At 37.0% G+C, this 16,511-nt stretch overlaps 1 protein-coding gene across 1 annotated transcript in view; it reads left to right on the top strand.

Annotated features, from left to right (window-relative positions):
• The first annotated feature begins 5,619 nt into the window (after positions 1 to 5,619).
• Positions 5,620 to 16,511, top strand: part of LOC139129273 (arylsulfatase B-like) — a 36,172-nt gene continuing 25,280 nt past the window's right edge. Inside the window, exon 1 of the mRNA XM_070694918.1 lies at positions 5,620 to 5,793. Coding sequence (XP_070551019.1) covers positions 5,685 to 5,793 — 109 coding nt within the window. The 5' untranslated portion in view covers positions 5,620 to 5,684. The remainder of the gene's footprint in view (positions 5,794 to 16,511) is intronic.

Raw genomic sequence — 16,511 nt, 5'->3', positions numbered from 1 at the left:
ATTTAAGTGTATAAGTCAATATATGGGTTATTGTGGAAATGTTTATGACGTGACCTCAACACATGAGCGCCCGGCCGGCACAAGCGGCGTCCAAACAAATTTTCGATCGATAATCTATTGAAAATAACTTGATACAATGTTCGTCGTTGTCAATAGCGACCGTCTGAGAGCGCTGTTCGATAGAAATTATGCTTCGCGGAATAACGTACACTGAGGCATACCTCTGAGACATATGTGAGAGAAAAACAATTGAATGCGACGCAGACTTGGAATGCGGAGACATATGTGAGAGAAAAACATTTGATTGCGACGCAGACTTTGAATGCGGAGACATATGTGAGAGAAAACATTTGATTGTGACGCAGACTTTGAATGCGGAGATATATGTGAGAGAAAAACAATTGAATGCGACGCAGACTTTGAATGCGGAGACATATGTGAGAGAAAAACATTTGATTGCAACGCAGACTTTGAATGCGGAGATATATGTGAGAGAAAAACATTTGATTGCGACGCAGACTTTGAATGCGGAGATATATGTGAGAGAAAAACATTTGATTGCGACGCAGACTTTGAATGCGGAGACGGGTGAGAGAAAAACATTTGATTGCGACGCAGACTTTGAATGCGGAGACATATGTGAGAGAAAAACATTTGATTGCGACGCAGACTTTGAATGCGGAGACATATGTGAGAGAAAAACATTTGATTGCGACGCAGACTTTGAATGCGGAGACATATGTGAGAGAAAAACATTTGATTGCGACGCAGACTTTAAATGCGGAGACATATGTGAGAGAAAACATTTGATTGCGACGCAGACTTTGAATGCGGAGACATATGTGAGAGAAAAACAATTGATTGCGACGCAGACTTTGAATGCGGAGACATAAGCTTATGTGAGAGAAAAACATTTGATTGCGACGCAGACTTTGAATGCAGAGACATATGTGAGAGAAAAACATTTGATTGCGACGCAGACTTTGAATGCAGAGACATATGTGAGAGAAAAACATTTGATTGCGACGCAGACTTTGAATGCGGAGAACAGGTAGTTTTGGGCCACCGTATTTTTGTGTCAGATAATGTCTTACTGCCAGAAAATTCTTTCACATATGTTAGTGACGTGCATGGCACAACATCCTGGCTAGATCATTGTATTTCTTCATACGCAGCTCATCAATGTATTGAGTCTGTAGAAATTTTGTATGATGTAATCGTTTCTGACCATTTTCCACTTAGTATTAAGTGTGACATTGGTACCATACCTTCATGTGAAAGTAATGACTCGGTTAAGAATGATACAGAGGTACGCTTAAACTGGTCCAAGGTTAGTACTAATCAACGCAATGAGTATTATGTGAATTCAGATAGGCTTCTTTCTGAAGTTGATATTCCAACGGAAGCACTATGTTGTAAAGATATTCATTGTAATAATTCCAATCATGTTGATTGTATCTTGAAGTTTTATGACAATATTATTGATAGTTTATATGTTGCTGGCACTAAAATTACACCACCCACCAAAAGTACGAATTCTAATATTCCAGGGTGGAATGACAATGTGAGACAGATTCATTCTATTGCACGTGATTCGTTTAAGCTCTGGCGTGATTCTGGTAAACCCAGGACAGGTCCATTGTATGACCTTAAACGCCGCACGCATGCGCAGTTTAAGTATGCTCTGCGTCTGTGTCGCCGTAATGAGGAACAGATGAAAGCCGATGCTATGGCGAAAAATCTGTCTTCTAGCAATTATGACAAATTTTGGAAGTCTGTTAACAATACTAAAAATTGAGTAGGCCAAATAATGTTAATGGATGTACAGGTGATGCAAATATTGTTGAGATGTGGCGTAACCATTATCATGATATTTATAATTCTGTAAACAATAATAGGGATCAGGAATTTGTTTTAGATGCTATGAACAGTTGTTCACTGCAAGACAATTTCACTGTATTACCAGGTGACATAAGTGATGCAATTAGTAAGCTACAGACTGGAAAAACGTCTGGTTCAGATTATCTTGCCGCTGAGCACTTTATATTTGCCAGTCAGAAAGTTTCTGTTTTGCTAAGTATGTGCTTAACAGCTATGCTTGTCCATGTAGTTTGCCTAGACGACTTTCTAACACTATCCTTGTTCCAATTATCAAAGACAAAAATAGTGATATTACAGATAAAAACAATTATCGTCCTGTTGCACTTTCCACTATTGCTTCTAAAATAATTGAATTTGTTTTGTTGCGTCACATTGATTCTTATCTGGGAACGACTGATAACCAATTTGGTTTTAAGTCAGGACATTCCACTGATATGTGCGTCTTTATTTTGAAGGAAATTATCAATTATTATAGACAACATGGTAGTAATGTATTTATTACATTTATGGACGCCTCTAAGGCTTTTGACAGAGTGAACCATTGGACGCTTTTCAAGAAATTAATTCAACGTAAAATTCCCATTTACCTTGTCAGATTTCTTGTCAAATGGTATCGAACTCAAATTATTATTATTCGTTGGGGTACATGTTTATCTGAGGGTTTTACTGTCACTAACGGTGTAAAGCAAGGTGGTATTTTATCACCAAAGCTCTTTAATATCTATATTGATAATTTGAGTGTTCTCTTATCAAACTTGAATACTGGCTGTAATATTGGTGGCATTTTTGTTAATCACTTAATGTACGCGGATGATATCTGCTTGATTAGTCCTTCTGTCAAAGGTACACAAAAGTTAATAGATCTCTGTACTCATTATAGTGATATTCACGACATCATTTTCAACAGTAAAAAGACTAACTGTATGTGCGTGTTTGCGAATCACAGTAAGATTCGGCGCATTCCATGTGTGTATCTGAACGGGGTTAAATTAACCTTTGTTGTTAAGAAAAAACATCTAGGGTTCATGTTAACTGACCATTTCAGAGATGATGATGACATTGAGCGGCAGACGAGATATTTTTACGTAGTAGCGAATATGCTAATGAGAAAATTCCACATGTGTACTTTTCATGTTAAATGCATTCTATTTAAAGCGTATTGTTATCAGTTGTATGGGGGACCAATATGGAATAGCTATTATGCAAATGTCTTGAGAAATTGAAAGTTGCTTACAATAATGCAGCACGACTGTTATTGGGTTATGAGAAACGGAGCAGCGCGAGTCTAATGTTTGTATCTAACAGAATAAGCAACTTTGATGCTCTTCTGAGAAATCAGATAAACAGCCTGAGACAAAGACTTTTGAAAAGTAGCAATGCAATTGTACGAAATGTATGTAAATCATTGTATTTCAACTCAGAGATGGTAAAGCACTGGAATAAGTTACTCTATGTTCAAATGTCTGTTTAAAAGAAAACCCATTGGATTATGTATGTAGATATAATCAATTTTTCTATCTTTTCAACCATAATTTAATTTTGTAACTGAATTTTCATACTATAGCCTTATTTGACTATTATATGGACGCTCAAGTCCGAAATAAAGATATAATAATAATAATAATATCAGAGGTATCAGGATGTTTCATATTTTTCTCCGCGCCCTTCGGACGCCATACCTTAATAAATCAGAGATATATGCCAGAATTATCTTGATGTTTGCTAAGTGAAAGTGTACCGTTATGAAATCTGCATTTCATATGAAAAGCATGACAAATTCCTGATACTTTTCTGACTTTGTATGAGAATTCAGAATGAGAAAGCAACATACACAAATATTTCACAATATATATTTGATAAAGTGACTTATTTTAGAGATAAAAACATGACAAGATATCTTTCATTGTCATTGATGCAACTGTTTTCCTTTGTGTCTCAGGTTTTCTGTAGAATGCTTTTTTATGACCAAAATAACAGTTAAAATGTTACAAGAAAAGGTCATCTTAGACACTGCACACATCAGATTAAGCTAAAATGCCTCTCTATGGCTCCTCAGGATATTTAATTGGATGGCTGGCAAGTCTTAACACCCATCAAAATTTTTGATTTACTGCTTTTTCCTCTTTGATGTTAATGATTGACATCCATTTCTGTTCAGGACATCTGGTTAAGCAAAGAAGATGTGAAATACATTCACAACTCATTCAAAATGTCATGTATTCAAACTTCAAGATTGACACTTTGAAATTCCTATCTTACAACTGACATGTCAACAATTTCATTAAAACACAGAATGACTAAAATATAAATGTATATAAACTATAAATATATTAATATCAAATATATATATATATATATATATATATATATATATATATATATATATATATATATATATATATATATATATATATATATATATATATATTATGTATGTATGTATATTTTATGTCCACCTTTTGTTTTACAGTTGTCGCGTGCCGGGGGTCACCCTGTTTTCGAAATTTGGGATGGGGTCACCTTGTTTTCAAAATTTGGAATAGGGGGGGGGGGTTAGCCACTTTTTGAAGTCGGCGAAAAATAATCCACCGCCCGCCCCCCCCCCCCCCAGGCCAAAGAAACTGACCAGTCCCTTAGTCTACCTAAATGGTTTGTGCCGGCCAATCCCCTCATGTTCCTTGTCGAAACTCATTTTGTCTGAAACTGCTTTGTTACAAAGTTGGTTGATTGTTACAAATAGGGGTGACATTTTTACCCGTATTTGTAACAATCAACCCTATTTGTAATAAAAACCTAATTTTCAAAAAAAGTTTGCCGTATTTGTTGAAATATTAATGAAATATGCATATTTGTATTTTTGGGAACAATTTTCTTTTTTTCCTTGTCGAAACTCATTTTTTCTGAAACTGCTCGTCAGATTAAATTTTGTTGTGCAGTTCCTAGGGATAAGGTGCATACTCGTAAGATATAGTCTAGTCTTGCAAATACATACCAAAAATTTTTTCGAGGCAATTTTCATCAATTTCTGTCAAAAATGTCAAAAATCTTGTTTTCTGACAGAAATCATACTAACCCTATATGGGATTAACTTTTGTTACAAATAGGGTTGATTGCTACAAATAGGGGTAATACAGGGTCAACATTTGTGCACTGGAAGAGAGTGTATCCGATCGAAGCCCTTTTTGAAACAACGGTCAAGCTCATGAATTTAAAGAAACCACTTTGTCTGATAACATATGTTACAAATATCATTCAGCACCAATGCATTGTACATTATATGTAAAGTCACGTTTATGGTTAATGGTATCATACAGATAGAAATCTTAGAAACTTTGTCCAATTTACAGGAAACAGGGATTTCAATGATCATGCCTAAAGATAACTATTAAGGAAAGCAAAACATAAATTTTTACTCCGTATCTAAATCCAGTACGTCTAGGATGTCCACATAAAACATTATTTCTAAGGTATTTTTATTTCGATGCTGAAGGTGAAAGAGAGCTGCATCCCCGACTCAATTTTAAGAATCTGAAATACACTACTACTGCACCGTATAATCTGTTTAATACCTGGAAAGATAGCATTGCACACGAAGTAACATCAAGACAAACGAGAGTCACAAATATCAATATTGAAAGAGTCGTCGACCAGGCTACGAGTCTCTCCGTAATAAACACATGCCCAGGGTTGTCAATAAGGCGATAGCCAATCCGGTGTGAGCAACTGGTCGAGTTGGTATTAAATAGTTCTGCACCGAGCTCAATTTCGATAAAATCTTACAGAGAGTGCATCTATCAGCAGAGATGAAAACAACCTTAGCTGCGTGCTTCATCTTCTTGGTGGTCTGCGGTCTCGTCGACTGCAACACAAACGAACGTCCACACATTTTGTTTATTTTGGCAGATGATCTTGGTAAGTTGACATTTACTGCTATCTCTTGTTACATACGTAACATAAATATGTCCGAAAGGTGTCCATGGCTTCCATATGGGAAAAGTGTCGAGAGTGAAATACTGTTTATTATTTATAATTTATGGTTATTCATGGTTCTAATGGCTATTATCTATTATTTGGTTATATACACTGCGGGACAGGTGTATGCCTGAGTGTTTTGTATACCCTGAAGTATATTTTCTACCTGAGAGAGTTTTGAATTGGTCGCAAGCGACGACGGTATACATTTTTTTAAGTGACGTATCGATGCATTCAGGTAACGACATAATATTTCTATAAAATCATATCACCAACGTATCCGCTACTTTCTTTCACTCGTTTTTTCGGTGTTGGTGACGCTTCTTTGTTTCGGCATATTTTGGCGCACTTTGTACTCGTTTGGCGTCATCGTGACCTCGGAACGATATGTGAGTGACGCCTAACATTCTACCTGTATTCAATAAAAAGAAATCGATCGAGACTGCCCCCGTTCGCCTCAGTTTACTGCAATTTTCAGCCTTGATATTTGCCTTAAGGTGGCACTAAAGACTACAACTTGACAACCACTTGGGCTGTACAAGTAAAGAGACGCTCACTGGATAGAGTGCATGAATTTGAGCCCCTTCTTCTGCATATCGTCTTTTTATTGGGGCAACATTATATTTCAATAATCAGAATGAATAAATTTCAACGAACACACGTTTTCATAAAGAAATTCAAAAGATTAATTTTATGATCGTTGTGTGTATAATCGAATTAGGAATGTAAAAAGAAATCACTGTCATTGCTTCAGTAATGAGTAATTGAAATCAGCGAGAAGTGTGCAACCTGTAAGGGAAATTGCACGCCATTGTTTAGTTTGAGAAATCGACACATCGTAAAAATGATACTGAGATACTGCGTTCATCTAACTCTTTAATTTTGCTGTTATTTTTTTTCAATATTTGAAAAAAATACGATACATAAGCGTTAACAACAGCGACATAATTTTTCTTTCTGAATTTCCTGATCATTTGTATTGAATGACGAGTTTGCAATCGTTGCGTTGTTGGCTGTGTTTTCGACTATTTTGCATATAAATATTATCGGTTATGTATTTTCAACGTTCCTATATGAAAATATTATCAAAATATTATAATGCATAGGGAAACACATAGGGAAAAGGAATCTGCAACTGATTAATCAATATGTTGCTGTACGTGCAGCGAAGAAATTCAATGAAATTGTCAACATGACGCGGAAGGCAGCTTTGACTCTCGCCCTGCACTAACTCGCCATATGTGTGGCAAAAATAGCATACTCTATTGTGAAACAACTTTGATAGGGATAATTTGGTCCCAGTGCACAGCGCAGTATATATTACCTTCATACTTTAGGAGGTTGATTCCAAAGGCAACATTTAGACGAGAGGAACCTTCGTCGTTCGACTCGAAATATGACCATAGGTAGGAATTGATGCGAATATTGAGTTGTGCGAGCATGAGTCATGATTCGTCAAAGTAATATTGCAATTCCCATATTACTAACATTCGAATCACAGGTAAAGAATTAAGCAATAACCCCCGCCGCAGGAGGGTATACACGAGATTTTGGTACAATGCGCGACATATAGCACGAGCCGATAGGCGAGTGCTATATGGAACGAATTATACCAAAATCGAGTGTATACCCGACTGCTAAGAGGGCTATGGCTATTATATTGTATCAACTTGCGTGTATTTGTTGTCTTACTTGGGTATTTTCATCACTCTAAGCCAAAATTGCAGAAAACGGACGTCTGAGAGATCGAACGTCGGAAATTCTGCCTCCGAGACCGAGCATTTTTATAAGTTGGGATTCCGTACAGGCACACAGTATCCTAGGATAAATACGCATCACGTCCATATCGACATTGCATTTTATTCGCATGCAACACGAACACTATACTTGTCAAAAAATACCTGCTGCACTCACACTTAATCAAAAGAAAAAAGTAACAATTTTTTTCGTAATTTTATATAAGAACAATAGTCCTGGCTTTTTTTGCATACTAAAAATATATTTGTCTCATTCTGTACCGCATACCGTCGCGACATTCAGTGGTGGCACAGTGAAGTTATGCGCCAGTCAATGTAAACACCCCCCCCCACCTCGGGGTATAGTGGGGGATTTGGAAATTAGTCCTGTGAAAAATGCCAAATCCTCCACCCCTTGGGGCAAGACAATCTGGAAAATCCCCACCTAAACCAAGTGAATCCCCCACATATGGGGGGGGGGGGAATTTGTAAATTCCTACACACAACCACTCTTTGGAATTTTCATGTAGTAACAACCTGCATCAATATAAAAAGTTTATGTTCAACTTTAGATCAATTTTTATCATTTAAAACAGGGTTTTGTGACATTTACGCTGTTCACAAATGTCTATCACGATCAACACAAATAGATCCAGGAAATAACATACTTTTCGCATTTGTTTTTCAGCCACTTGTACTGTGACCAGATAAAAGTGTTGAGGTGTCACTGTCACGTAATTCACCTATTTTGGAGCAAGAATTTACAACTATTTTTCAGTTTAGTTTGCTTGTATGTTGTCAGGCATAAACATATTTCAGGCTAGAACAAATGATTTAATTAGATCAAAACACCAGATGTATCACATAAGACATGTCTCCTCAATAAACTAATTAAAGCTGATAAACAAGATGCATGATGTCCAATCTCACAAGTGAAGCTTTTTTGTCTTCTCACTCTCATGTTACAAACACAATGACACATTCTACATCAGTCATGCACTGATTTAAAACAAGCAGAAGAATCGAAATTCACGATGGTCCGTGTTTATTCATCACAAAACACGGCAGAAAGATGCTGTGTAAAACTCAACAGAAGAGATGATCAGAATGATCACACTGATGAAACAGAACTTCCCTAGCTATGTGGGTCATCATGCATAAATGTGATAATACATTTAGCGGACATAAAAGGGAATCCCGTCGTGACCGAACATGTTTTCCAAATACACGAGCAATTTAAAGGGACAAAGTCTGCCATTTTTCATGAATTTTGTTTTAAGTGAGATACTACTTATATTGTTTAACATGTCGAAAGATACCGAATGAATGGCTGACCATGCTTATATTCGACCCCGGTTTTAGACACGATACATGCAAACGGTCGCGAAGATGAATTCATGGTCATGACCATTAATTTGTTTTCGCGATGGTTTTACTTCATTTGTATAAACCGGGTCAAATATATGTATGGTCACTCATTCATTCAGTATCTTTCAACATGTCAATCAAAATAAGCAGTATCTCGCATCAAACTAAATTCACGAAAAATGGCTGACTTTGTCCCTTTAAGTTTTATCAAAAATAGAGTTGACCCGGAGGTCTTTTTAGTTCTGGATCATGTCGACGATCGTGAACGTCCGAAATGTCACGCTCACATATGAAAATATGGGAAATTTTGTGTATGGTTTGTTCAATTTTCCAAAAAATAAGAATGAACGGCGTATGAAAATCATTTACTTGGTTATCGATATTTCAGCCATCAATCGCAAATATACTGTCATACACACCTCAGAATATTGCTGCATCGCGTTCATCAATAGCCTGTCGAAAAGCTGCTTACCGGCCAACATGGCCTTGACAGCCACCTTCCGCCATGCTACCGCTCTGAACAACAACATACCATTACAAGGGCCTGAAAATTTCTGTTTTTTCCCACTGGTCCCAGGACAGTGACCTGTTTTTTTTCACTGGTCCCAAGGTAAAATCCACTGGTCCTCAAAAATTTGCATAACAATACAAGAATGATTCCTTTCTCATACTCATGTTATATATGCAATTCTATCAGATTTGCTTGGCATTTACATACAGCATAGACTGCCAATCTTTGTAATACAATCGACACACTGCATAAACATTTACTTGGTAGTTTTCTCACGTTCTTGTACACACACTCGACATATTTTTTTTTACTATTGCTATAAAGTCCACTTCATTTTTATAATTGCCCAGCGGTTGATTCTTTTCCATTTAAATTGTACAAAATAGGTTGAAAACACCAAATATCTGAGAGGAACTTCTTTTTCCTTTGATTGCAATAGCAAATTGCCATAACGCTGTTTTGACAAGCTAGGCGGTTCTTGTTAAGGTCAACTACAATCGAGCTAGGGGTCCTGACTATATAATATGACATTAAACTGGTCCAATAATCATTTTCATTCAAGGAAATACATTACCAGGTCCATGGGACATTTTAGATTTACAAATTTAAGTAGGACCATCCTGAATCTCTGATAGTGGTGGTACCAGGTGTTCGGAATGGGTAAGCGTACCCTGCTAGCATGCTACACCCGTCAGGATTGGTCCCAAAATTGTCTAATATTGTATGAAGTGATACAGTATATGAATCACTGTTATAAGTCAAAGCCGGGAATGCTGTCGCTAATCATTTGAGTGACCGAGGTGTCATATTTGGCCACAATGTCATAATATCGACCGTAGAACTTTTTGAAAGTCCTCACGAGTCTTTTGGATGCATATCCTGTCTCACTAGTTTTGATACTAATAAGCTGTGTCTCACTTGAAAATCCGCGTAGGAATCACAAGCCCTACAATATCTGAGAAGTTGAGACACATACACACCATAAGCAGGTGCAGATGGAATATTACTTGATAAGTGGGGATAATTTATGATTTCAAAATCAAAATCATCCCTTTGTCATAAAGCTTGGTGTGTAGCCCATTCGTACCCACTTGCAGGAACAGATCAAGATATGAAGCTGAGTTCCTACTCTCAGTGGTTTCTTTGATTTCCAATTCATCAGGGTATATATGATGTAAGTAATTTGATATGTCTGGATTGTTTAGACTAATCAGATCATCAATATATCTGTGCGTGTTGTTAAACGCCTTGCAAGTTTTTTAGACCCTGCTTTGTAGAGAGATTGTAGGAACTCTGCTTCATATGAATAGAGAAATAAGTCAGAAAGAAGTGGTGCACAATTTGTACCCATTGGTATGCCGATAGATTATTGAAAGGTCATACCACCAAACTTAACAAATATGTTGTCGATTAAGAAATTAAGCATGTTAATAATTTCTTCATCTGTGTATTTGTGCAGGGCATCCATGTTGTTACTAAAATAACCTGACCCATGTTTGATGATAATGTATTGGTACCTTCTACTGCCATTTTTATGCAGGAAAGCTTGTTTAACAAGAGATGACAGCCTTGTTTTAAGTTTATCGTGGGGAATTGTGGTGTATAGTGTGGAAAAGTCAAATGTTCGGATTGACCTGTACTTGTTTTTCTTGACTTTTAAATCAAGCAACAATTCCTTGGAATTTTTTAATATCCACATTTGATTCAACCCACTCGTTTCATACACTTTGTCACAATATCGAAAAAGACCATTTTTGATGGTTGTTAAAATTATAGTCAATAATTGTGACAGATGTTTAGTAGTGCATTTGCTTGATCCTGCAATAAACCGATGTTTGTAAGGGTTCTTGTGCAGTTTAGGTATCCAATACAACATAGGCAGTGTTTTGTCCTTCTCTTTCAAAGGAATGCCAAATTCAGCATGGAATTTGTAAATGTTTGATTGACTTAAAGACGCAATAATTATTGTAATTTTGTAGCTTGAAGACGTAGTATCTCAATGGGCTCTTGGTTTGAGTGTACCATGGAGCCATGATGTAATAAGGAATTCAGCATGGTGACCTTCTAAATTCAGAAGCTTGCTTGCTACGGACGATCGGAAAGTTGTAATGAAACTCCTTCCAGAGAATTTTACCGCAAAATACTACTTTGATAGACAGAGATGTAATATTTTCACACAATTTTGGGGTTGCTGATATTTTTAGCTGAGGCTATGGTCTGGTTTTTACCGCATTAAATTTTAAATGTTAAATGAGTACGTGGCCCGTCATTTGATTTTTGCAGTGCTGTGGCTAGTGGACGCACATCGCCTTGCTCATATCATGAATTGCAAACTGTAATAGAGTAACTGATTTTTCTTTAGAGTTTACGTTGTGATGTAAGAAAAAGACTAAATTTTAAATTTTTGATTGACTTAAAGACCTAATAATTATTGTAATTTTGTAGCTTGAAGACGTAGTATCTCAATGGGCTCTTGGTTTGAGTGTAACCATGGAGCCATGGTGTAACTGGCTTTAGTGCGTCTCTGCTACCTCCATGGTTTCAGAAACTTCGGTATTTTTTTTTGGGGGGGGGGGGGACGTTGTTTCCAATTTTTCGTCGAAAGACACTAAAACACAATCTGGGAAAACACTGGAAATTCCCTTGCAAAATAAATTGGCTCCCGTTTGTACTGGTCTGCGGACTTTTAGGGGTAATTTGTTCTGGTTCGGGATAAAAAATCACTGTTCCGGGACCTCGGATCAGGGTAATTTTCAGGCCCTCCATACGTGCGCATGAGTAGTTATTACGAACATCTTCTGGGCCTGTCCGTCAAAGGAATAGGGGGATCAAAACGAGGCAATTGCCCCACCCTCGGGCACAGTTTCATGGCACACACGGTCTAATCCCCCACATTTGTCCCGTATCGCCCGAGGTGGGGAGGGGGATGGGGGTTTCATTGACTGGCGCATTACAGGATCTATTTTTGATGGATAATTTGGACGTTAATTGTACCAGAAAACAAGCAGTTCTAAAATAATCCTGTCTTGCGATGACTGCAACTGTGATGAACAGTTGTGCAGATTCTGAGTGTGTTTCCCGATGCAAGGAGAGCTTGACGCTGACACTGCTCCTTGCATTTGATGTCAAATATCGTCGCAGTCGCAAGGAGTCATCCCATTGTTATTTTGAACTTCTTGGTCTACATCATTAGGACACCCGATCTGTTATAGCCAAACTTTGGTAAAGAATATCTGACATAGCTTTACTGTAAGGAAGTGTAAATTTCTTTGTGTATGAACGAATACTATCTTCATTTTAAAGAGCGGTACTATTATATATGGCGTCTCGACTCCCGCAATATCAAGCAAAGTGCACGGTGTGCTGTCGCCCTAATATTTGTGTGCATCATACCCAAACGTGCTGCTTCAGAGATGTCTTTCATCATCGATCCCAACTTATTTACACCGAGAGGTGAGTTACAGACCCACACTTTATCTGTGTATCAAAATTCGGTCTTCGGTCTTTGAAACAAAGTGGACTGTTTCGGTTTTTCTCGAGGGTCTATGGTTTAGATAGGTACGTTCAAATGCACCGACAGGGCAATTCGAAAATGCTGGTTTCGGGACCCGTTTTAGCACTGCTATCAGTGCTAAAACAGTATTTTAGCATCGGTTGAATGAGCTCTCGTCCAATCAGAATGGCGCATAGTAGCATGATATAATATGATTTAGTTTTTCTCATTATTAACAATGCAAAATAGACTTCTCCACGAGTCGTAACTTCATATCAGCTTAGTATACGTATCTCATCATTCCGTTGCATTGACTTTTAACATACTATCTTTGCTTTTACCTTGCATTATATCCTTCTCTACTACAAAATGACCAAACTGAACGCAGCGTTTTTATAACTTCCTTTTCAATAATTTTCATCAAGATAATTTCCTTTTCAACGAGAATGTGTTTCTTTTTCCTCAGTCAGTCTGTCGGTGGCGTTTGGTTTGCTTCCCATTCCGTGCTTTTTCAGTTCTCTTCTTTTGGCTGCGAGGCATTTTGGCGACTTCTCGAACAACTTATCGCGTATGATAGAAATTCCGTAGCCGCTGTCTTGCAAAAACCGATCAATACCTCATTGATGGTTGGTTAGAGTATCAGGATCATAGTCCCTGCCATCCTTCTGGCAAGTTCCTAAAACACGCTGCTAGATAGTCGTCCAGCTCAGCAGGAGGGATGTCACATATTCGCACGGTATTTTTCTTTTTTGGAGATTGGCGAACTCCTCCCGGTTTATTTGTACTCTACACACCGTTGATGTTGTTGTTCGGGTTCGGATTGTAAATTCTCAAAACTTCCTCCGCAGCTAACAAATCTGACATACTGAAAAGCTCCTGCAGGTTTTCGCTGACAGACATGGTGGAATGGCAAGGTTGTTGTTATAGTGACTGTTTTCCCGGTGTCTCATGAAAATCACATAATATTTCAGATGACGAAAGTTATGTTGGATGAAGTTAATTTTACTTCCAAATCGATAAGGGAAAGAGAAAAAATTGGGTTTGTTATTATTTTTCGGAACAGATTTACTATAAATGCATTATAGAAAATGTGTTCCGAAAAATAAGAACAAACACAACATTTGCTGTCAATGTCCGTACGGTGTGATGCTTGGCTCTTTCATTTGGAGTGAATTCAAATTGGAAGCACTACAAGCAGGTTAGGGAGCGTTCAGTTATTATGGCCGGGTTGGGCCGGAAAATTCTTCCTGCGAATCAGTCAAAATAAGTGATCCCCTACCAACTGCACCAAAAATTTGATGATCCTCCCTTTTAAGATAACAACAATTTCATGATCCCCCTAAAACATTGCTTGAGTAAAGCTGCACACACATACACCTCTTGGGGGAGGGGCGACAGAATCCAAGAAAAAGATTCTCAGATTTTTTGACGTGCTATAATTTTATAATTACCGCTCAAAGGAATTGGACAGAAATAACAGGTGGATCGCAATATTTTTGCGCAAGCGTGTGATATTTGGATTTAATTGATAATCAGCTGTTGATAATGTTGATTCACTATACATGGCAGTCTATGAGAAAACTATGTTATACTTTTTCAATACAAAACTATATCTATACATTTACAGATATCTGATAATTGACATAAAAGTACTTAATTGGAATATGGTTGTTACAACTGGTATGTGGACAAAATGACTTTCGAATTTCACCAAAATTGTTCCTCCACTATACATGGGAGTCTATGATAAAATTGTGAATAATTATTTTCCAATGAAAAACTTTCTGTGGTTGTGCATATACAGACGTGGAATAATTAACATAATTGTACTTGATTAATACAGAATATGATGGTTAATGTGCATATTACTTGTACAAGAAATCTGATTTTGGAATTTCACTGAAAATGTCCATCCACTATACATAGGAGTCTATGATGAGACTATACAAAAATAGGTAAATTTGTGTATTTATGTACTCTCTATTATTAATATTAATGTACTTGATTAGACTAGGGTGGTTATAAATGGATATATGTTCAAGAAATTGGATTTTGAATTTCACCGAAATGTTGAATCACAATACAATTGGTAATCTGTGGGGAAACTATGAATATTTTTTTACAGTGCTAAATTCATTTGTGCTTTTGTAGGTGTTTGATAATCGATACAAATGTACTTAATTCAAATAGGGTATTTGAAAGTTCAGATGTTGACCACAACTATGATAATGGAATTTCACCTAAAAGTATAATTTCACTTTTTATGGACTAGTAGTCTACAGGTAACTGTTAAATAATTTCCCTGACAAAACTTGCTAAATCTCTAGTATGTAAATAATAGGAATTGTCCATTGCCCTCAGTGAGCTCGATTTACAATAAGACAAGCCTCAGAGCTGCCTAGTTAAGATGTTCATGTGACAGATAATTATACTTTTGTTCGGATTTACAGTTAAATGACTTCAGAAAATGAAATCATACAGCGAATCATTTTCATCTCTCTGAATATTTCTGAACACTGAAACTGCTTTTTGACGGGACGGATACTTATGAAATTGAAGCTGTATGAAAAAAACATGACCCTCCCTTTGCAGTTTTCAAATTTATGGTACCCCTGGAGTTTGCCGGCCCAACCCCGGCAGTAATAACTGAATGCTCCCTAAATTAGATATCGACACGTGTGTTTTATTTAGTGACCCTGTATTTCCCTATGCTTCAAAACTCTCCAATTTTTGGAGAGCTGACTTATTATCGTAGTCAAATAATCAAAATCTATTGACGGTCACGACTGGTTTGTGGGTATTAGGGCGCCACCTTGTAAGTAGTCTGGTATGCATTCAACTGACCGTATCAGGCTTTCTTATGCAAATAAACAGGTCCTATAATTTGCTGATATGCAAATATTCAATTGAAAGAAAGATAGACGCGCAGAGCATTTGTATCATATGCAAATCAACAGGGCGTATCACTTTATTGATATGCAAATCAACATGATATATCATGTCATTGAACTCAGTACAGACACAATACAGCGCATAGGTATATGATAAAGTGTTGTGTTACATACTCGCGGGTCGTTCTGAGCTCAGAAGTAATAAGTGTGACAAAACATACTGAAACGTAAAAGTATCATCAAAACTGAAAAAAGTGTCGTCAATTTAACTTGAGTACAAGAGTCCAGTGGATTCGTTGATGTTACGGCATATAAGGCAATATATACGGGTTATTTTGGATATATTCATCACGTGACCTGAACATACGCCGTCGTCAAAAGCAACCGGCCGGAAGCGCTTCTAGGTAGGAGCTATGCTTCGCGGAATGCATACACTCAGGCAATCTTTCGGACATCAGTGAATCGACGATATCTTCATTATTCAAATTCTAACACGCAGGATTTTTTTTTCTTTTTTCCTTTAACACTTTATTTCGTCCTTCAAGAATTCTTACAGCTAAGAAAAAATATATCAGAGGGCGTTGTATTAACATTTTCATTGACGCTAATATAATGATTTGTTATTGATTATTAATTTGAGTAAAGGTACTTTGCAAAAT

This window comes from Ptychodera flava, chromosome 1 (assembly GCF_041260155.1).
Source record: "Ptychodera flava strain L36383 chromosome 1, AS_Pfla_20210202, whole genome shotgun sequence".
Classification (NCBI taxonomy): Eukaryota; Metazoa; Hemichordata; class Enteropneusta; family Ptychoderidae; genus Ptychodera; species Ptychodera flava.
Note: the sequence above shows the minus strand (reverse complement) of the source record. Positions and strands in the feature narration are given on the sequence as shown.